General features: G+C 46.4%; 1 protein-coding gene and 1 non-coding gene across 4 annotated transcripts in view; both read right to left on the bottom strand.

Annotated features, from left to right (window-relative positions):
* TEX14 (testis expressed 14, intercellular bridge forming factor) overlaps window positions 1–22,659 on the bottom strand; it is a 142,966-nt gene that overhangs the window by 85,261 nt on the left and 35,046 nt on the right. For all 3 annotated transcript variants that reach the window (XM_021929097.2, XM_021929105.2, XM_021929098.2), the window contains exon 2: window positions 17,000–17,136. In XM_021929097.2, the coding sequence (XP_021784789.2) occupies window positions 17,000–17,135 (136 nt within the window). In that variant the 5' untranslated portion in view covers window position 17,136. The remainder of the gene's footprint in view (window positions 1–16,999; window positions 17,137–22,659) is intronic.
* Window positions 4,806–5,019, bottom strand: LOC116271185. The gene has a single exon (XR_004179613.1). It is a non-coding gene; the product is annotated as a small nucleolar RNA U3 (small nucleolar RNA).

The raw sequence follows: 22,659 nt of genomic DNA, 5'->3' as shown, positions 1-22,659 counted from the left end.
ATACATAAAAAATTATCTAGGCATGGTGGTGGGCGCCCGTAATCACAGGTACTCGGGAGGCTGAGGCAGGAGAATCACTTGAACCTGGTAGGTGGAGGCTGCGGTGAGCCAAGATCACGCCATTGCACTCCAGCCTGGGCAAAAAGAGCGAAACTCCATCTCAAATAAATAAATAAGAACTTATGTAAACAAATGCCACCTATACCCCAATAACTTATGGAAAACCAAAAAAATTAAATAAATATCTGTAGGGGTACAGATGAGTACATTATGGTATATACAGATGAAAAAATTAAGCTGGGTGCAGTGGCCCACACCTATAATCCCAGCACTTTGGGAGGCCAAGGCGGGCAGATCACTTGACGTCAGTTCGAGACCAGCCTGGCCAACATGGTGAAACTCCATCTCTACTAAAAATACAAAAAAAAAGCAGCTATGAAAATGAATGACTTAAATCTATATCAGTTAGTTTAGAGATAGACAGGATGCACTGTTAAATGGGAAAAAAAATTAGTTACAAAATGTGTATATCATAACACCACTTTTATAAAGGCAGATTAGCAACTTTAAAACATATATCTCTTGACTTGGCGTGGTGGCTCCTGCCTGTAATTGCAGCACTTTGGGAGGCCAAGGTGGGAGGATCACCCGAGGTCAGGAGTTCAAGACTAACCTGACCAACATAGAGAAACCCCATCTCTACTAAAAATACAAAATTAGCCGGGCATGGTGGCACATGCCTGTAATCCCAGCTACTTGGGAGGCTGAGGCAAGAGAATCACTTGAACCTGGGAGGCAGATGTTGCGGTGAGCTGAGATCGTGCCATTGCACTCCAGCCTGGGCTCAAAACTCCATCTCAAAACACACACACACACATCTCTTTGGTGGATTCCACTATTAAGTAACCTCATACCAAGGGAGGAGACGACCCCTCATATTGTCTTATGCCCAATTTCTGCCTTCGAAGAAAGAAAAAGTAAAAACTACAAGGCAGAAATGAAATCCACAGGCAGACGGCCCGGCGCCGCGCCCTGGGTCTGGTTAAAGATCGACCCTTGACCTAACCCGTTATGTTATCTATAGATTCCAGACATTGTATGGAAAAGCATTGTGAAAATCCCTGTCCTGTTCTGTTCCGTTCTGATTACCAGCGCATGCAGCCCCCAGTCACATGCCCGCTGCTTGCTCAATTGATCACGACCCTCTCCTGCAGACCCCCTTAGAGTTGTAAGCCCTTAAAAGGGACAGGAATTGCTCACTCGGGAAGCTCGGTTTTTTGAGATATGTGTCTTGCCGAAGCTCCCGGCCAAATAAAGCCCTTCCTTCTTTAACTTGTTGTCTGAGGGGTTTTGTCTGCAGCTTGTCCTGCTACAATACTACTTTTGTAGTAAAAACATTTTTAGTAGAAAAAAATTTAAGGAAGGGCCATCTATGGAAGAGTGGTGTAGACATTTCCTGAGGAGAAAATGTTTCTTTTGGAGTTTTCTTAAATATCATGAACCCAGAGGGATAAATGAAAATGGGAGGAACCTGATAATTTTTTTTTTTTTTGCGATGGAGTCTCACTCTGTCGCCCAGGCTGGAGTGCAGTGGCCGGATCTCAGCTCACTGCAAGCTCCGCCTCCTGGGTTCACGCCATTCTCCTGCCTCAGCCTCCCCAGTAGCTGGGACTACAGGCGCCCGCCACCTCGCCCAGCTAATTTTTTGTATTTTTAGTAGAAACGGGGTTTCCACCGTGTTATGGCATGGTCTCGATCTCCTGACCTCGTGATCCATCCGTCTCGGCCTCCCAAAGTGCTGGGATTACAGGCTTGAGCCACAGCTGGCCTTTCTTTTTTTTTTTTTTTTAAAGACACTGGGTTTTGCTGTGTTGCCCAGGTTGGGCAAAAAAAAAAAATTTTTTTTTTTTGAGACAGAGTCTCTAGAGCAGTGAAGCGCAGTGGCACTATCTCGGCTCACTGCAAGCTCCACCTCCTGGGTTCACGCCATTCTCCTGCCTCAGCACCCTGAGTAGCTGGGACTACAGGCGCCCACCACCACGCCCCCGGCTAATTTTTTATGTTTTTAGTAGAGACAGGGTTTTACCGTGTTAGGCAGGATGGTCTTGATCTCCTGACCTTGTGATCTGCCCGCCTCGGCCTTCCAAAGTGCTGTGATTACAGGCGTGAGCCACCACACCCAGCCGGGCAACAAAAAAGTTTTAAAAATAGCCAGGCATTGTGGCACAAGCCTGTAGTCCCACCTACCCAGGAGACTAAGGCAAGAGGATCTTTTTTTTTTTTTTTTTTTTTTGAGGGAATCTTGCTCTGTCGCCCAGGCTGGAGTACAGTGGCCTGATCTTGGCTTCCCAGCCTCTCCAGTAGCTGGGATTCCAAGCATGTGCCACCATGCCCAGCTAATTTTTGTAATTTTAGTAGAGATGGTGTTTTGCCATGTTGGCCAGGTTGGTCTTGAACTCCTGACCTCAGGTGATCTGCCTGCCTTGGCCTCCCAAAGTGCTAGGACTACCGACATAAGCCACCACACCCAGCCCAAGAGGATCTCTTGAGCCCAGAAGCGCAAAGCTGCAGTGAGCTGAGAATGCAACCACTGCAATCCACCCTGGAAGACAGGAGACCCTGTCTGAAAAACTAAACAAAACAAAACAAAAAAAAAGAAGGAAAATGAAAAAAGAGGGCCAGGCACGGTGTCTGCTGGAGAACTGCCTCATATGTGGGGAAACAACCCCCATATATCTTGTGTCAAAAGTGTTGTATTGAGGCCAGGAATGGTGGCTAACGCCTGTAATCCCAAAAGTTTGGGAGGTCGAGGTGGGCGGATCACTTGGGCCTAGGAGTTCGAGACCAGCCTGGCCAACATGGCAAAACCCCAACTCTACTAAAAATATAAAAATTACCCAGGCATGGTGGTGGGCGCTTATAATCCCAGCTACTTGGGAGGCTGAGGCAGGAAAATCCCTTGAACCCGGGAGGCAGAGGTTGCAGTGAGCTGAGATCGTGCCACTGCACTCCAGCCCGGGCTACAGAGAGAGACCCTGTGTCAAAATATATACATACATACATGATAGAAAGAAAGAAAGTGAGAAAGTGAGAAAAAAGAAAAAGAGGGCAGGTGCGGTGGCACATGCCTGTAATCCCAACACTTTGGGAGGCCAAGGTTGGTGGATCACCTGACATCAGGAGTTCGAGACCAGCCTGGACAAAATGGCAAAATCCCATCTCTGCTAAAAGTACCAAAAATTAGCCGGGCTTGTGGCGCGCGCCTGTAGTCCCAGCTACTTGGAAGGCTGAGGCAGGAGAATCACTTTTTTTTTTTGTGACGGAGTCACGCTGTCACCCAAGCTGGAGTGCTTTGGCACTATCTTTGCTCACTGCAACCTCTGCCTCCCGGGTTCAAGCAATTCTCCTGCCTCAGCCTCCTGATTAGCTGGAATTACAGGCGTGTGCCACCATGCCCAGCTAATTTTCGTATTTTTGGTACAGACAGGGTTTCACCATGTTGTCCAGGCTGGTCTCCAACTCCTGAACTCAGGTGATCCGCCCGCCTCGGCCTCCCAAAGTGCTGGGATTACAGGTATAAGCCACCACGCCCGGTCGAGAATCGTTTTAACCCAGGAGGTGGAGGTTGCGGTGAGCTGAGATCATGCCACTGCACTCCAGCCTGGGTGACAGACTGAGACTCCATCTCAAAAAAAAAAAAGAAGGAAGGAAGGAAGGAAAGGGGGCGGGGGGAGAGAGAGAGAGAGAGAGAGAAAGAAAGACAGAAAATGAAAACCAGAACACCAACAGGTTAATTTTAAACTCCATTTTACTAAAGAAACAAGAGAAATAAGTATGGTACTGAAGGGGAAAAAAATATTTAAGTGATTAAGAAAACTTTTGTTTTCAGGCAGGGTCTCATTCTGTTGCCCAGGCTGCAGAACAGTGGTGCCATCAGGGCTCACTGAAGCCTTGAACTCCCAGAAGCTCAAGCCATCCTCCCATTGAAGCCTCTTGAGTAGCTGGGACTACAGGCAGTCGCCGCCACTCTGGCCTACTTTTACAATTTTTTTGTAGACATAGGGTCTGGCTAGATTGCCCAGGCTGGTCTCAAACTCCTGGCCTCAAGCGATCCTCCCACCTCCACCTCCTAAAGTGATGGGATTACAGGCATGAGTCACCGTACCTGGCAAGAAAATATTAAAAGTACATTTAAAACCACTTCCAACTGCTTTCCTAAGTAACTCAGAATGTAGGCTCCAACTCCCATTGCTCAAAAAGCAGAACATGGCAAATGCTTGAAAAATAGGTCAGATACGTATTGACATTAGGTGGAGAGCAAAACTACATAAATCCTATCCCCAACACCAAAACGCAGGCTGCTATTTGACAACCAAATCACCTCGTTAAACACAAAATTGGCCGTGCGTGGTGGCTCACGCCTGTCGTCCTAGCACTTTCGGAGGCTGAAGCAGGTGGAACACTTGAGGTCACGAATTCGTGACCACCCTGACCAACTTGGTGAAACCCCCTCTCTACTAAAAGTACAGAAACTAACCGAGCGTTGTGGTGGCGCCTGTAATCCCAGCTACTCGGGAAGCTGAGGCAGGAAAATTACTTGAACCTGGGAAGTGGAGAGTGCAGTGAGGCAAGATAGGGCCAATGCATTCCAGTCTGGACGACAAAGAAAGACTCCATCTCAAGAAAAGAAAGAAAAGAAAATAAAAGAAGACCCGTAAAGCAATAATTAACATAAGCACAGAAATACTAGAAATGACAACTGCGTGAAGCAGCTTCCTCCTCCATTAAGCGGAAGAACAAGAGAAACCACTCAGACTGCGTCCTCTCCCGCTTGCTCTCTCAGAGGAAAAGAAGAATCATCCATCAATGGCAAACAGTAGCTGCAGCAAAGCAACACCAACTGCAGGTTTCAGGCTCAGGAGAGAACACTGCGTCTCCTCGCAGTTGCCAGTGCTCCACACGTCCAGAAAAGCTTCTCTAGTGGCAAGCTATAGAAATGATTCCTAAAAGTATAGTCTTAACCATCTATCGGCCGCCTCTGCTGGGTCTATTGCGGCCGCACACTTTTACCTGATGGCTAGTTATTATAGATTTCCCCCTTTCGGTTCCACTAGGGGGAAAAAAAACCCAGCTCTGCCATACAGTCTTTTCGAATACTATCACTTAACGCATTTACTGTTTTAAGTGGAAATGTAATTTTAAAAAATGGCTTAATCATAAACATCTAAACGGCTACGTTTAAATAACATAATACTGCAGGGCGCAGTGGCTCACGCCTGTAATCCCAGCACTTTGGGAGGCCAAGGCGGGCGGATCACAAGGTCAGAAGATCGAGACCATCCTGGCTAACACGGTGAAACCCCGTCTCTACTAAAAATACAAAAAAATTTAGCAGGCACGGTGGCGGACGTCTGTAGTCCCAGCTACTCGGGAGGCTGAGGCAGGAGAATGGTGTGAACCCGGGAGGCGGAGCTTGCAGTGAGCTGAGATTGCGCTACTGCACTCCAGCCTGGGCGACAGAGCGAGACTCCGTCTCAAAAAATGAATTAATTAAATAAATAAATAACATAATACTGAATGAGGGCCAGTCACAACATGCAGCTAGGTTCCACGGTTCTGGTAAAGGTGCCTGGTCCCAGACAATTTAAGGAAAGGGCAGCCTTTGCCTCTGCTAGAATCAGGCTGGATCCGGTAATTGTGAGCAGTTGCTCACAACTATCCTAAGGGTTTGACTTTCAAAGGCTAGGGAGGTCACCATGACTGTGGCAGGAAAGGGAACAGGGTGACTGAGACCCAGCGTTTAAGAAAAAGAGCTCTGGTTCTTATGCCACATATTTGCACTACCAGTTCACACTTCTTAAATTTTTAAGATAAAGATGTTTGGTGAATTTGACGTTATTTCTTCCCCGAACAAACACTCGAATGCTGGTGCATATAATGGTAATAGCTACTGACCGGTCATGGTGGCTCACTCCCGTAATCCCAGCATTTTGGCAGGCCAAGGCGGGTGGATCACCTGAGGTCAGGAGTTTGAGACCAGCCTGGCCAACATGGTGAAACTCTGTCTCTACTAAAAATACAAAAAGTAGCCAGGTATGATGGCACTTGCCTGTACTCCCAGCTACTAGGGAGGCTGAAGCACGAGAAACACTTGAACCCAGGAGATGGAGGTTGCAGTGAGCCCAGATTTAGCCACTGCATTCCGGCCTGGGTGACACAGCGAGACTCTATCTCAAAAAAACAAAAAAAAAATGGTATTAGCTACTATTTATTGAGGTCGTGCCATGTTCCCAGTGTCATATGAGACAAATACTATCAGTAATCATCCCAGCCTTATAGATGGATAAACTGACACACAGAAAGATTAGGTAACTTGCCTAAGGTCACACAGCTTTGAAACAGAGCTGGTAGGTCAGGTGCCGGAGCTTATTATCTTAGTCACTATCCAGTTTTTCTATGTGCTAAGCACTATTTCTAGGAATGGGGCATATAGCGACGGAATAAAATAAGTAAAGGCTCCTACTCACACACAGAGCTTACCTGCTAGTGTGTATGTCTGTGTTTCTGTGTGTGAGAAAGAGAAACAAATGCATAAGTGAATGATAAATAATGAGGCATGTAGATAATTATAACATTGTTGAAACAGAGAGACTTGGTGGCTATTTATTTATTTATTTATTGAGACGGTCTTGCTCTGACACCCAGGCTGCAGTACAGTGGTTCAATCTCAGCTCACTGCAAACTCTGCCTCCTGGGCTCAAGCCATCCTCCCACCTCAGCCTCTTGAGTAGCTGGGGCTACAGGTGTGAGCCACCAAGTCCCGAAAATTTTTGTATTTTTTGTAGAGACAAGGTTTCACCGCGTTGCCCAGGCTTGTCTCGACCTTCTCAGCTCAACTGATCCACCAGCCTCAGCCTCCCAAAGTGCTGGGATTACAGGCATGAGCCACCATACCCTGCCTATCGGTGGTTACTTTAGATTTGAAAGGTTAGGGAAGGAGAGGGTTTCCCTAACCACTCAAAGGTTATTTAAGCCAAGACTTGAACGATTAAAAAGTAGCCAATCAGGTGGCTGGGAGTGGTAGCTTACGCCTATAATTCCAGCACTTTGGGAGGCCGAGGCGGGAAGATCACCTAAGGTGGGGAGTTCGAGACCAGCCTGAACAATATGGAGAAACACCGTCTCCACTAAAAATACAAAATTAGCCAGGCATAGTGGCACATGCCTGTAATCCCAGTTACTCGGGTGACTGAGGCAGGAGAATTGCTTGAACCTGGGAGTCGGAGGTTGCGGTGAGCCGAGATTGACCACTGTACTCCAGCCTGGGCAACAAGAGCGAAATTCCATCTCAAAAAAAAAAAAAAAAAAGTAGCCAACCAGGCAGCTGTGCCTATGGAGTAGCCATTCTTTTCTTTCTTTCTCTTTTATTTATTATTATTATTATTTTTATTTTTGAGATGGAGTCTCATTCTCTCCAGGCTGGAGTGCAGCAGCTTGATCTCTGCTCGTTGCAACCTCCCATTCCCAGGTTCAAGTGATTCTCCTGCCTTGGCCTCCCGAATAGCTGGGATTATAGGTATGCACCACCACACCCAGCTAATTTTTGTATTTTTAGGGTTTCTCCATGTTGGCCAGGCTGGTCTGCAACTCCTGACTTTGTGATCGATCCGCCTGCCTCGGCCTCCCAAAGTGCTGGGATTACAGGCGTAAGCCACTGCGCCCAGCCAAGTGATGTTTTTGTTGTTGTTGTTGTTGTTGTTGTTTTTTGAGACGGAGTCTCGCTCTGTAGCCCAGGCTGGAGTGCAGTGGCATGATCTCGGCTCACTGCAAGTTCTGCCTCCTGGGTTCACGCCATTCTCCTGCCTCAACCTCCCGAGTAGCTGGGACTACAGGCTCCTGCCACAACGCCAGGCTAATTTTTTTGTATTTTTAGTAGAGACGGGGTTTCACCGTGTTAGCCAGGATGGTCTTGATCTCCTCACCTCGTGATCCGCCCACCTTGGCCTCCCAAAGTACTGCGATTACAGGCGTGAGTCACCGCACCCAGTGGTGATAGATGTTTTAATCCTTTATCTCATTTAATCCTTTAAACAACTGAAGGAGAATAGGTGATTATTTCTCCTTTCACAGATGCTGGGTATAGCATCTGTCACACTCCTGAAGGAACCACTGTTGGAACCTAAGCCTGTCTGGCACTAAATCAAGTCCCTGTTCTTTTTGGTAAGCTGAAGGGGTCTTCTTCAGAAGTCTAGTCTCCAATCAATTCAGTTCTCTGATGAAGCATTAAATAAATATATAATCTTTCAAAGTTAGGTCTGAATGACTCATCTTCCTGGCTTCTAAATCCCTGAGGAAGCCTACCCATTTACTTCTAGGAAAAGTTAGCCTCAATTTCACCTCAGTTAACACATCTCAGATAGATGATGTGCAACTGTTTTAGTCACTTAACTTCCTGCTGTAAATTTCATGCCAGGAAGCACAGGGTCACATGAACATTCACATGGCACAGTATTCTAATCAACCACACTTTTATTTATTTATTTATTTTTGAGATGGAGTCTCGCTGTGTCGCCCGGGCTGGAGTGCAGTGGCCGGATCTCAGCTCACTGCAAGCTCCGCCTCCCGGGTTTACGCCATTCTCCTGCCTCAGCCTCCCGAGCAGCTGGGACTACAGGCGCCTGCCACCTCGCCCGGCTAGTTTTTTGTATTTTTAGTAGAGACGGGGTTTCACCGTGTTAGCCAGGATGGTCTCGATCTCTTGACCTCGTGATCTGCCCGTCTCGGCCTCCCAAAGTACTGGGATTACAGGCTTGAGCCACCATGCCCGGCCTCAACCACACTTTTAATTGCATTATAGCAGCATCACAAATATGACCATCAGGTTGTAAAGATGCTTAGCAGTCAGTCATCTTATTCAACCGCCTCTCCTAATAGAATCTCCTCACAGACAGTTCTCTTTACAGACAGCCAAATGCTCTGTACTTAATTTTTTTCAGAAAAAGGGACAATGTTGGGGCAATCTGGCCAGGTCTGGGACGTATCTTTTGGTTTCAGAGCAGTTCCATATATATATAAATATATAACTATAAATAAATATATAAATATTTTAAATATTTATAAATATATGTATTTATATATAAATAAATAAATATAAATAAATATATAAATATAACATAAATATATTTAATATATTTGGGCCGGGCGCGGTGGCTCAAGCCTGTAATCCCAGCACTTTGGGAGGCCGAGACGGGCGGATCACAAGGTCAGGAGATCGAGACCATCCTGGCTAACACGGTGAAACCCCGTCTCTACTAATAAATACAAAAAGCTAGCCGGGCGCAGTGGCGGGCGCCTGTAGTCCCAGCTACTCGGGAGGCTGAGACAGGAGAATGGCGTGAACCCGGGAGGCGAAGCTTGCAGTGAGCTGAGATCCGGCCACTGCACTCCAGCCTGGGCGGCAGAGCGAGACTCCGTCTCAAAAAAAAAAAAAAAAAAAAAAAAAAAATATTTGTATATTATATATTAAATATATTTATATATTATAGAAATATAAATACATTTATTTATAAATATATCATTTATATTTATATATAAATATACATTTACTTATATATATTTATATATATATATACTCTTTTTTTTTAATGGAGTTTTGCTCTTGTTGCCCAGGCTGGAATGTTAATGGCACCATCTGGGCTCAATGCAATTTGTGCCTCCCATGTTCAAGCAATTCTCCTGCCTCAGCCTCCCACCTAGTATATTTTGAATTTATAAAGTACTTTCCAGTCACTTTCATCCAGGGTCCTATCTCTGGTCTGGGCCCTTCTATATCTGTCTTCCATTCTCCATTCTCTATTCCTCCAATCTTTCTGGAAACCTCTCACCAACCATGCCATCCCTTGGCCTCCTCTGAGCAGTTTCTCCAACTTCACGTGGGTGTGACCATCACTCCAGTAAATTCTGACTTAGCTCATGTCACCTCTTCTGGAAGTCTTCCTTGACCTCTGCAAATAACACAGCCCACTCTGTATTTTGTGTCCTTAATCATCCTTGTATAGGTTTCTACATAGCTCACTCTGGAATTCCAAATACATTTACTTCCCCTTACTAAACTGTGAGCTCTTTAAAAGCAGGAACATGTCTTAGTTATCTCTGTATCTCCGGCACATTGCGTGGCACAGCAGATGTCCAGTAAATGCTGACTAACTGAATGAATGATAAATTCGTGAATGTATTGTTCCTTCCCTCAAGTCCTGCTACTGACCTGTTGGGAACCACCTGGTTTTCCCTTCCTTCTTATTCTACTCCTCCCCCAATAAAGCTGGCCTGTCTGAAATACAGTGAGGAACATGTCAGCAGGGTTCCTGGCCTTCTCCTCTTGCCTATCCTTGGTTTCAAAATATGTCTGTGCAGTCCATATCACTCCTCTGAGCTTCTGGCTCAGATATCCAGCTTCTACTTGACATTGCATTTAGGTGAATCACAGATATCTCAAATTCAGCCTACCCAAGTTGACTTAGATCAGCTTCCTCCCAAACATATTTCTCTTTTAGGGAATAATATCACTTTCAACCATGTTGCTCAAAACAAAAACCTAGCCTAAAGTTGCAGTGGCACATGAGTCTGTCCTCCCATCTGTGTGAGAGGATCACTTAAGCCCAGGAGTTCAAGTCCAGTCTGGGGCAACATAGTAAGACCCTGTCTCAAAAATGAAAAAAAAGTAACCTAGGGCCGGGTACAGTGGCTTACAACTGTAATCCCAGCACTTTGGGAGGCTCAGGCAGGCGAATCACCTGAGGTCAGGAGTTTGAGACCAGCCTGGCCAACATGGTGAAACCCCATCTCTACTAAAAAAACACAAAATTTAGCCAGGTGTGGTGATGCATGCTGTAATCCCAGCTAACAGGGAGGCTGAGGCAGGAGAATCGCTTGAACCCAGGAGGTGGAGGTTGCAGTGAGCCGAGATCGTACCACTGCACTCTACCAGCCTGGGCGACAGAGGAAGACTCTGTCTCAAAAAAAGAAAAAAAAAAAAGGAGCCTAAGTCATCTTAGTGCTTTATCTCTCCCCCCACCTACCTCATAGCCTCCTATAGCCAGAGCAGCCATTTGGACATGCAAATCTATTCATACCTGTGTTACACGATGGAGGTAGGTCACCAAAAAGACCAAGCTATGATAGAGGTTTAGGACCTTTAATACCATACCCTACCATTAACCTCTAGGGAGAGGAGCAGGGTGGGAAATTGAATTTAATCACCAATGACCAATGATTTAATCAATCGTGCCTACATAATGAGACCTCCATAAAAATCCACAAATAGGGTTTGGAGAGCTTCTGGGATGGTGAACACACTGAAGAACCGGGAGGGTGGAATGCCACCAGAGGGAATGGAAGCCCCTCCCCTTATACCTACACAAAACCCTGGGTATCTCTTACTTTTGGCTGTTTTTGTTTTTGTTCTTTTGAGACGGAGTCTCGCTCTGTAACCCAGGCTAGAGTGCAATAGCACGATCTCGGCTTACTGCAAACTCAGCCTTCTGGATTCAAGCACTTCTTCCACTTCGGCCTCCCAAGTAGCTGGGATTACAGGCACATGCCACCCAGCCCAGCTAGTTCTTGTATTTTTGTAGAGACGGGGTTTCACCATGTTAGTCAAGCTGTCAAGCTGGTCTTGAACTCCTGACCTCAGGTGATCCACCCACCTCGGCCTTCCAAAGTGCTGGGATTACAGGCATGAGAAACTGCACCCGGACTTTTTTTTTTTTTTTTCTGACGGAATTGTGCTCTTTTGCCCAGGCTAGAGTGGCAAGATCTTGGCTCACTGCCACCTCCGCCACCCGGATTCAAGCGATTCTCCTGCCTCAGTCTCCCGAGTAGCTGGGATTACAAGCACCTGCAACCACGCCTGGCTAATTTTTTGTGTTTGCAGTAGGGACGGGGTTTCACCATGTTGGTCAGGCTGGTCTTGAACTCCTAACCTCAAGTGATCCGCCTGCCTCAGCCTCCCAAAGTGCTGGGATTACAGACGTGAGCCACTGCGCCCAGCCGGGAACGGCACAATTAAAGTGACAGAAAAAATAGATTCTGCAGCCGGGTGCACTTTGGGAGGCCGAGACGGGCGGATCACGAGTTCAGGAGATCAAGACCATCCTGGCTAACATGGTGAAACCCTGTCTCGACTAAAAATACAAAAAAATTAGCCGGGCTTAGTGGCGGGCGTCTGTAGTCCCAGCTACTCGGGAGGCTGAGGCAGGAGAATGGCGTGAACCCAGGAGGTGGAGCTTGCAGTGAGCCGAGATTGCGCCTCTGCACTCCAGCCTGGGCGATTGAGCGAGACTCCGTCTCAAAAAAAAGAAAAAAAAATGGATTCTGCCTGAGATGCCTATCAAGGAGGGGAAGGAAGAGCCAATGAAGCGTGTGCGTGAGGTCAGGCAAAAAAAACCACAAAAATTGTTGTTCCGCTAAAATCAAAATCTTAATCTCTCATCCAATTCCAATTTCTTTTCTTTCTTTTTCTTTTTTTTGAGACAGAGTCTTGCTGTCGCCCAGGCTGGAGTGCAGTAGTGCAACCTTGGCTCACTGCAACCTCCATCTCCCAAGTTCAAGCAATTCTCCTGCCTCAGCCTCCCAAGTAGCTGGGACTACGGGCATGTGCCACCAAGTCCAGCTAAGTTTTGTATTTTTAGTAGAGACAGAGTTTCACCATGTTGGCCAGGCTGTTCTCAAACTCCTGAGCTCAAATGATCCACCTGCCTAGGCCTCCCGAAGTGCTGGGATTACAGGCGTGAGCCACCGTGCCCAAGCCAATTCCAATTTCTTCCCTCCTCTACACTGCAGGATGCAGCAATGCTCTGTTAACTGTCCTTCTCCTTGCTTCTCCACTCTTCCTCTGATCTCAACGCTGTTTGTGGCAACTCCAGAGCTGAGGCAAGGGGGAGAACCAATGAAACAAAATGAGGCAATGGCCTTCATACTCAGCTGATGCCCTGTGTAGCTTCTGGCTTTATCCTAAAGCCTGTCCTGTTGTGGAAGGTGCCAGTGGGTCCTTCAAGTGCCTCCACCACACTGTGCAGAACCCCACACAAGCCAGTGCTCTCTTCTGCTGACTTCTTGCCCACCACCCAACTCCCTCCTTCTAGAGCCCTACCTGCAGCCTCTCTGTTGGGATTCTTTCTTCCTTCATAGGTAGAATCCCCTTAGATGGCTCAGCTACCCACTGTGGAGTCTACTTGTTCCACCAGCTGGTGCAAGTGTGACTAATTACTGCTAGCCTTCTATGCTCACCCACCCATCAAGGACTGCTCCAAGTAAGAGACAGATAGCAGTCTTCCTGCCTCCTCAACTCCCGGGAACACTGCAGCTTCTTGGCATGTCACTTTGGTGGCAGCTTGGGTAGGCTGACATACTTCAACTGTATAGCAGGCTGGGACTCAGGTCTCATCTCTCCTGCCTGCAAGCACTACAATTCTCTCAGAGGTTTGTCTGAAAGGCCTCTTGTCTTGAGACTGGCAAGGATGGGGAAAGCCACAGCTTTCTAATCCTGTGAATATCCTTTTTTCTTTTTCTTTTCTTTTTTTTCCTTTTTTTGAGACAGAGTCTTGCTCTGTCGCCAGGTTGGAGTGAAGTGGTATGATCTTGGTTCACTGCAACCTCCGCCTCCCGGGTTCAAGCAATTCTCCTTCCTCAGCCTCCCAAGTAGCTGGGACTACAGGCATGTGCCACCACGCCCAGCTAATTTTTGTATTTTTAGTAGAGACAGGGTTTTAACATGTTGGCCAGCTGGTCTCGAACTCCTGACCTCAAGTGATCTGCCCACCTCAGCCTCCTGAAGTGCCGGGATTACAGCCGTGAGCCACCACGCCTGGCCTCTTTTTTCTTTCTTTTTTTTTTTTTTTCCTTTGAGGTGGAGTTTTGCTCTTGTTGCCCAGGCTGGAGTATAATGGTGCAATCTTGGTTCACTGCAACCTCTGCCTCCCAGGTTCAAGCAATTCTCCTGCCTCAGCCTCCCAAGTAGCTGAAATTACAGGCACCCACCACCACACCCAGCTAATTTTTGTATTTTTAGTAGAGACTGGGTTTCACCATGTTGGCCAGGCTAGTCTCAAACTCCTGACCGCAGGTGACCCACCCACCTCAGCCTCCCAAAGTGCTGGGATTACAGGAGTGAGTCATCACACCTGGCCCTGTGAATACCTTTTAAAGAATCTAGTGATCATTTAGATCATCTCCTAAGAAGCCCTCTATCAGACTGTGGGAGAACTTACTGCCCCTTATTCTGCCCTCTGAGGCTTCAGATTGAATTCCCAGACGCAGATGAAGTCCTGTTCTATATCCAGGTACACTTGTTAACCCCATCCCTTACTCTAACTGAATATCAAGCATTTGAAGATGCAGAATATTCAGGAGATGTCTAGGAGATAATAAATGTCATAATACTCTGATATTCACTAAAAAAATTGATGTTCAATATAGGTATGCTATGACTTCTAGTGACTGTCTATCCATACCATTCACTGTGAGAAGCAGAGTTTTATTTATTTTTTAGACAGAGTAATCTCACTCTGTCTTGATCTCAGCTCACTGCAACCTCCACCTCCCAGGTTCAAGTGATTCTCCTGCCTCAGACTCCTGAGTAGCTGGGACTACAGGTGCCCGCCACCACGCCCAGCTAAGTTAAGTTTTGGTTTTTTTTTTTTTGAGACAGAGTCTCGCTTTGTCACCCAGGCTGGAGTACAGTGGCGCGTTCTCGGCTCACTGCAAGCTCCGCCTTCCAGGTTCACGCCATTCTCCTGCCTCAGCCTCCTGAGTAGCTGGAACTACAGGTGCCTGCCACTACACCTGGCTGATTTTTTGTATTTTTAGAAGAGACGGGGTTTCACCGTGTTAGCCAGGATGGTCTCAATCTCCTGACCTTGTGATCCGCCCGCCTCGGCCTCCCAAAGTGCTGGGATTACAGGCGTGAGCCAGCGCACCCGGCCTAATTTTTGTATTTTTAGTAGAGACGGGGTTTCACTGTGTTGGCTGGGCTGGTCTCAAACTCCTGACCTCAGGTGATCCACCCACCTCGGCCTCCCAAAGTGCTAGGATTACAGGCTTGAGCCATTGTGCCTAGCCCAGAGTTTTATTTATTTTTTATTTTTTATTTTTTCTGAGACAGAATCTCACTCTTGTTGCCCAGGCTGGAGTGCAATGGTGCGATCTAGGCTTACTGCAACCTCTGCCTCCCGAGTTCAAGCGATTCTTCTGCCTCAGCCTCCCAAGTAGCTGGGATTACAGGCGCCCGCCACCATGCCCAGCTAATTATTTTTAGTAGAGACAGGGTTTCACCATGTTGGCCAGGCAGGTCTCAAATCCTGACCTCAGGTGATCCACCCCTCTTGGCCTCCCATAGTGCTGGGATTACAGGTGTGAGTCACCACACCTGGCCCGAGAAGCAGAGTTTTACAACGTTTTATTTTAAAACATATGTGGATAGTTATGGAGTAAAATGCAAAATTTTGAGGGGAAAAAAAAAAAAAGCCCAGGACCTTTCACATAAATGATTGAGCTCAGTGTGAGCTACTTCACTTATGGACCCTAGGGGTAGTACATGAAAAGGTTTGAGAACTTATTTTTTTGTTGTTGAGATGGGGTCTCGCCTCAGCCTCCTGGTGTGGTGGACTACAGGCATGCACTACCATGCTTGTAGTATCAACTAGTGATTAATTTTTTTTTTTATTTTTTGTAGAGACAGGGTCTCACAGTGTTGCCCAGGCTGGTCTCAGACTGGTCTTGAACTCCTGGCCTCAAGCAATTCTCCTGCCTCAGCCTCCCAAAGTGCTGGGTTTACAGATAGATGGGATTCGCTGTGCCAGCCATGAGAACTTCATGAGGGAACTATTCAGTGGGATAGTTGGAAAATTGGGGTTACCCTTCTGGACATCTTCAGGAATGCTGTTGAAGCAAGTGGAGAAAAACCAGGTCACCCTGACTATTCTACAAATCAGCAAAGAGAAGTTTCAGAAGCCTCCCCTTCAATACTAAGAAAAGAGAGGGGGGATCCAGCAGGACCTCTGCTCACATTGAAAATAGCAGGTCTGGGTTGATGCCTGTAATCCTAGCACCTTGAGAGGCTGAGATGGGCAGATCACTTGAGCCCAGAAGTTCTAGACCAGCCTGGGCAACAAGGCAAAAGCATCGCTACAAAAAACAAACAAAGAAACAAACAAACAAAAAACACAAAAATTAGCCAGACATGGTGGCTTACGCCTATAGTCCCAGCTATTTGGAAAGCTGAGGCAGGAGATTCACCTGAGCCCATGGAGGTCGAGGATGCAATGAGCTGTGATCATGCTACTGTACTGCATTTGGCAACAGAGTGAGATTCTATCTCAAAAAAAAAAAAAAAAAAAAAAAAAAAAGCAGGTCTGGGTCCCTAGATCAGGAGCCAAACACCAGAAAAGGTTCTGTTTGTGTATGGGTTTTTGTTCGTTGGTTCTTTGGTTTGTTTCCTCAGACCAAATTCACATGGCATGTTTGTTGGTTCTTTTGAAGACTGCTTCAGCCATTGAGCCACGTCTGCCTGTATTCTTCAGCAAGAAAACCCTGGAAAAAGGGCACCAAGTGGAAGTAAGGAGCAAGGAAGGGGACAGCTGTGAACACTGGTCTCCTCAGTCAACCACAGGTGTCAGAGAACTCAATGGATGGAGCAGATTTGAAGGAAAGGAATCAGGCAGAATCAAAGGTGGGTGACTTCAGAGAAACCTTAGGAGCCTAGCAGTAGCAGTTGGATGTGCTTGTGGTTGCTTCCCCAGCACAAAACAAAACAAAGCAAAACATCCTCAAAATAAGAATTTAACACCTCTCTTGACTGCACTGCTAGAGAACATCTAATTTCTATATTTAATTTCTGGATTTCCCCAAGGACTCATTCATAGCTTTATGACATTCCTTTTTCTCTGAACGCTATTCAGAAATGTGTACCAAGGTGCAGCTGCCATCTCAATATGGTGCTTACCTTTCTTAAGAATTTTCTTCACTTTCAGATAGTTCCCTTGTTTGATATACTCATGAAGCTGAGCTTCCAGGGAGTCATTTCTTAAGGTACCAAGTTGAACAGGACAGGGGAGTGGAAGAGGAACAGCCCGAGACATCCTGTTCCAAAAGAGAGCAGTATGCTTATTTTAACTGAACCAGAAATGCAAGGAAACAACTTAATTCTTTCACATTTAGAAACCTGTACAGCCACCCTCATTAATAATGAAGATTAGGGAACAATTATTGAAACTCTGAATTAATGTTTTTCCTCAGTGTTATCGCTGAAATTAAAGAACTTCAATATACTGTTGAATATAGGAATGATGAGAAGAGACAAGTAAAAATTTATATATTTGAATATACTTTATATGGTTTGGCTCTATGTCCCCACCCAAATCTCACCTTGAATTGTAGTTCCCATAATCCCCACAAGTCATGGGAGGGACCCAGTGGGAGGTAATTTAATCATGGGGGTGGTTACCCTCATGCTGTTCTTGTGACCAGTGAGTGAGTTCTCATGAGATCTGATGGTTTTAAAAGGGTTTTTTCCCTCTTTTACTCAGTACTTCTCCTTCCTGCCATCACGTGAAGAAGGACATGTTTGCTTCCCATCTGCCATGATTGTAAGTTTCCTGAGGCCTCCCCAGCCCTGCAGAACTATGAGTCAATTAAACCTCTTTTCTTTATAAATTACTCAGTCTTGGGTATGTCTTTATTAGCAGCACAAGAACAGACGAATACAATATTTGTCACTAATTCCCAGGACTGAAAAAGTGAGGACTTCTAGGAAGTAAAATTCTAAATACATGTGTTTATTGTGTCATTAAGGTAACTTGGAGAGTATTGACTTTGAAAGGTTAGAACACAAATGCAGTCATTATGTAAAGCTAGATGGTATAACATAGTGGTTTAGGTTCATAGTTCAGACTCTGAAACTGTCTTGGCTCTGTCACCTCCCTGTGTGATCTTGGAGGAATTATTTAACATTGATAGGCCTCAATTTCTTCATCCGTAACATGGGAATAATAATAACCAGAGGGTTGCTGAGAGTTTCAGTTTCTTTTTTTGTGTATGTGACGGAGTCTCACTCTGTCGTCAGGCTGGAGTGCAGTGGCGCAATCTTGGCTCACTGTAACCTCTGCCTCCTGGGTTCAAGCGATGCTCCTGCCTCAGCCTCCTGAGTAGCTGGGACTACAGGTGCGCGCCACCATGCCTGGCTAATTTTTTGTATTTTTAGTAGAGATGAGGTTTGACCATGTTGGACAGGATGGTCTTGATCTCTTGACCTTGTGATCCGCCTGCCTTAGCCTCCCAAAGTGTTGGGATTACAGATGTGAGCCACTGCGCCCAGCCTGAGAGTTTCAAAGGAGCTAATTTGTGTGCAGTGCTTAGCATAGTACCTGGCACCAAACAAGTTCACTGTAGTTGTTAGCTGTTACTGTGCATAAGACCCATGCAGAGAAATTTTAACTTTCCATACGTGGCAGCCACATCTGACCATCATTCTTACAATCAAGTGTCTGTGGTGTACCTACTGGTATGGTTTGAATGTGTCCCCCAAAATCCATATGTTGAAAACTTGATCCCCAATATGGAGGTGTTGGGAGGTAGAACCTTTAAGATGTGTTTAGGTCATGCGGGCACCACCCTCATGAATGGATTAGTGCTATTGTCATTATAAAGGAAGTAGGTCGTTATGGCAGGAGTGGGTTCCTTATAAAACGATGAGTTTGGGAGACATTTGAGGTTTCTTTCCATCTCCTTGTTCTGCGATCCTATGATTAAATCTTTTTCTCTGCTGCAACCCAGTGTCTCACTACACTGATTTGCCACGTGGGATTACAATTTAACAGTGATCCTATGAAAAGATGCCCTTTGTGGGCATTTAACCATGGCTCAGTGACCCCTTTGTGGCAGTCCAGGTTTCTATCAGCAGCCAGAACAATCTGGTTCCACCAACCCTTTACTATAATTTTGATGAATGCATATGTTAAACATCAAAGAACTGGAGAAACTGGTGCCTGAGTACAAGGGCTGGAATGCAAAAACAAACCCATTAAGACACCATCTGGCCTTTCTCAGGTCCTAAAGTCTGATCAAATAATAATAGCATTTTTACACATACACCTTGTACCAGGGAACCACTTAAGATTAAGAAACTTTCCAAGACTCTAGAGAAAGCTTTTCAGACCCTAGATCCTAGTTAAAGATTAGATATAGGCTTCATGTGGTAGTCTTTCACGCCTTGCATCCCAGCACTTTGGGAGGGCTGAGGCGATGGATCACGAGATCAGGAGACGAGACTATCCTCAAGGACACCGGGGTGAAACTGGCTCCTACTTCAAAAAATATATATAAAAACTACTCAGCTGTGGCGTGGTGGCAGGCACCTGTAGTCCCAGCTACTTAGGAGATTGAGGCAGGAGAATGGCCTGAACCTGGGAGGCGGAGCTTGCAGTGAGCCGTGATCATGCCACTGCACTCCAGCCTGGGAGATGAGCCGGTGACTGGCCTCAAAAAAAAAAAAAAAAAAAGATTTGATATAGATTGAATGAAACATCCCACCTTGTAGGTGCACTCCCGCATATCGGCATGGACCTTGAATGTATATAAGCTTTGAAAGGGAAAAAAAAAAAAACTTGTAACTTTTTTTTTTTTTTTTGAGACAGTCTCACTTTGTTGCCCAGGCTGCAGTATAGTGGCATGATCTGAGCTCACTGCAATCTCCGCCTCCCGACTTCAAACGATTCTCCTGCCTCAGGCTCCCGAGTAGTTGGGATTACAGGTGCCCACCATCATTACCAGCTAATTTTTGTAGTTTTAATAGAGTCGGAGTTTCATCATGTCGGCCAGGGTGGTCTCGAACTTCTGACCTCAGGTGATCTGCCCACCTAGGCCTCCCAAAGTGTTGAGATTACAGGCATGAACCACTGTGATGGGCCAAAACTTTTAACTTTTTTAGTTGGTCTGGTGAGTTACTCTGACCTTCTCCCTGTAACCAGTTGCAGAAATAAACTTCTTTAGTCTTTGAGATTAGGGGTCTTGTGCTTCTAGTCACCAGGCCGAAGTACAGTGGTGATCTTGGCTCATTGCAGCCTGCCCTGGTTCCAGCCATTCTCCCGCCTCAGCTTCTTATAACTGGGATTACAGGCACCACCACCACGGCCCAGCTAATTTTTATTTTCTTTTTTTGAGACAGTCCGCCTGTCGCCAGGCTATGCAGGGCCAATCTGAGCTTTTACTGCAACCTCAGCCTTGGTTCAAGGAGTTCCTGCCTCAGCTCCTTCCTCGAGTAGTTAGGCCTGCTGCACTAGACAAACGCCTGCTAGCTAATTTCTGCATTTTTAGTAAAGATGGGTTCTCACCATGTTGGCCAGGATGGTCTCCATCTCTTGACCTCGTGATGCACCCGACTCAGCCTCCCAAAGTGCTGGGATTACAGGCATAAGCCTCCGCATCTGGCTGACTAATTTTTGTATTTTTAGTAGAGACAGGGTTTCACAATGTTGGCCAAGCTGGTCTCAAACTCCTGACCTCAGGTGGTCTGCCTGCCTCGGCCTCCCAAAGTGCTGGGATTACAGAAGTGAGCCACCGCGCCTGGCCAATAAACTCCCTTCTTTCCCAGTCTGGATCTCATTATTGGACTGTGAGAACAAGCAGCTGGACCTCATTCTGTTCTGGGACACCCTGACATTTCGGCACCCTGAGACGAGCCCTCCTTTAAGCCAGGGGCCATGTCTGGCACCTCCCTTGTAGGCAGGGACATTGCTGACTTTAGGCGCGTAAACTGGCTTGCAGCAGAGAAATGGTTTCTGATTCTGGAAGAAGTCTCTGATGATTATTCCCAAGCATAATCCATCCTCCCTTTCCCTTCTCCTGATCTGTTGGCCTCCTCAGAGGCCATGTAAACTCTTCGAGGGTCCTATTAACTCTCCCTAACCTATAGAAAGGGACCTGTTAAAGGCATTTTTCTCCACTGGAAGAATAAAGGGCACTGTTTTGGGGAAGTACTCCTGGACCTTTCAAGTCTCAGTTCAGAAACCTGGTTTTGGTTGGGCATAATGGCTCACACCTGTAATCCTAGCACTTTGAGAGGCTGAGGAGGGTGGATCACCTGAGGTCACGAGTTTGAGACTAGCCTGGACAACACGGCAAAATGCTGTCTCTACAAAAAATACAAAAATTGGCCGGGCAGTCAGGCACAGTGGCCCACGCCTGTAATCCTAACACTTTGGGAGGTCAAGGCGGGTGAATCACCTGAGGTCAGGAGTTCAAGACCAGCTTGACTGATACGGTGAAACCCCCACCTCTACTAAAAATACAAAAATTAGCTGGGTGTCGTGGCGGGCGCCTGTAGTCCCAGCTACTCAGGAGGCTGAGACAGGACAATCGTTTGAACCTGGGAGGTGGAGGTTGCAGTGAGCCGAGATCATGCCACTGCACTCCAGCCTGGGCAACAGAGCGAGACTCTGTCTCAACAAAACAAAACAAAAAACAAAAGTCTGGGTGCATGGCTCATGCCTGTAATCCCAACACTTTGGGAGGGTGACGCTGGTGGATCACAAGGTCAGGAGTTCTAGACCAGCCTGCCCAACATGGTGAAACCCCATCTCTACTAAAACTACAAAAATTAGCTGGGTGTGGTGGCGGGCACCTGTAATCCCAGCTACTCAGGAGGCTGAGGCAGGAGAATTGCGTGAACCTGGGAGGCGGAGGTTGCAGTGAGCCGAGATCATGCCATTGCACTCCAGCCTGGGTGACAGAGCAAGACTCCACTTCAAAAAAAAATTGGCCAGGCGTGGTGGCGAGCACCTGTAGTCCCAGCTACTCAAGAGGCGGAGGCACAAGAATCACTTGAACCTGGGAGGTGGAGGTTGCAGTGAGCTGAGATCATGCCATTGCACTCCAGCCTGGGCAACTGAGCAAAACTCCATCTCAAAAAAAAAAAAAAAAGGAAAAAAAATCGGGTTTTATTTAATTTTTTTAGACGTGGGATCTTGCTATGTTGCCCAAGCTGGTCTTCAACTCCTGGCCTCAAACAATCCTCCTGCCTCAGGCTCCCAAAGTTCTGGGATTATAGGTGTGAGCCACCATGCTGGCCAAGTCTGGTTTTATTTTTATTTTTTTATTATTATTTTTTAAAAAGAGATGAGGTCTCACTATGTTGCCCAGGCTGATCTTGAACTCCTGGGCTCAAGTGATCTCCTACCTCAGCCTCCCAAAGGGCTAGAATTACAGTCATGAGCCACCACGCTGGGCCCAAATCTGATTTTAGAATTCTGATTTGTGAAGGCTTGTGCTTGTTCTTGTCTGTGTGTCGGGGGTGGAATCCTGAAGGAATCACTAGCAGAAGCTCAGCAGGCCTCACTCAGAGGGAACCTCTTGTCTGTTTTGCCACATTAAAACTCAGATACTGAGGGGAGTAACTGGTGTTTGTGTCTTTGTCGTGTGTATAATTTCGTCTGAGCAATACGGGAAATGCCTTTTTTTTTTTTTTGAGACAGAGTCTTGCTCTGTCACCCAAGTTAGAGTGCAGTTGTGCGATCTCGGCTCACAGCAGCCTCTGCCTCCCGGGTTCAAGCAATTGAAACAGCCTTTGCAAAATTATGACTGAGATAGTGAAAGAGATCTAACTTAACT

This window comes from Papio anubis, chromosome 17, assembly GCF_008728515.1.
Source record: "Papio anubis isolate 15944 chromosome 17, Panubis1.0, whole genome shotgun sequence".
In the NCBI taxonomy this organism is placed as follows: Eukaryota; Metazoa; Chordata; class Mammalia; order Primates; family Cercopithecidae; genus Papio; species Papio anubis.
Note: the sequence above shows the minus strand (reverse complement) of the source record. Positions and strands in the feature narration are given on the sequence as shown.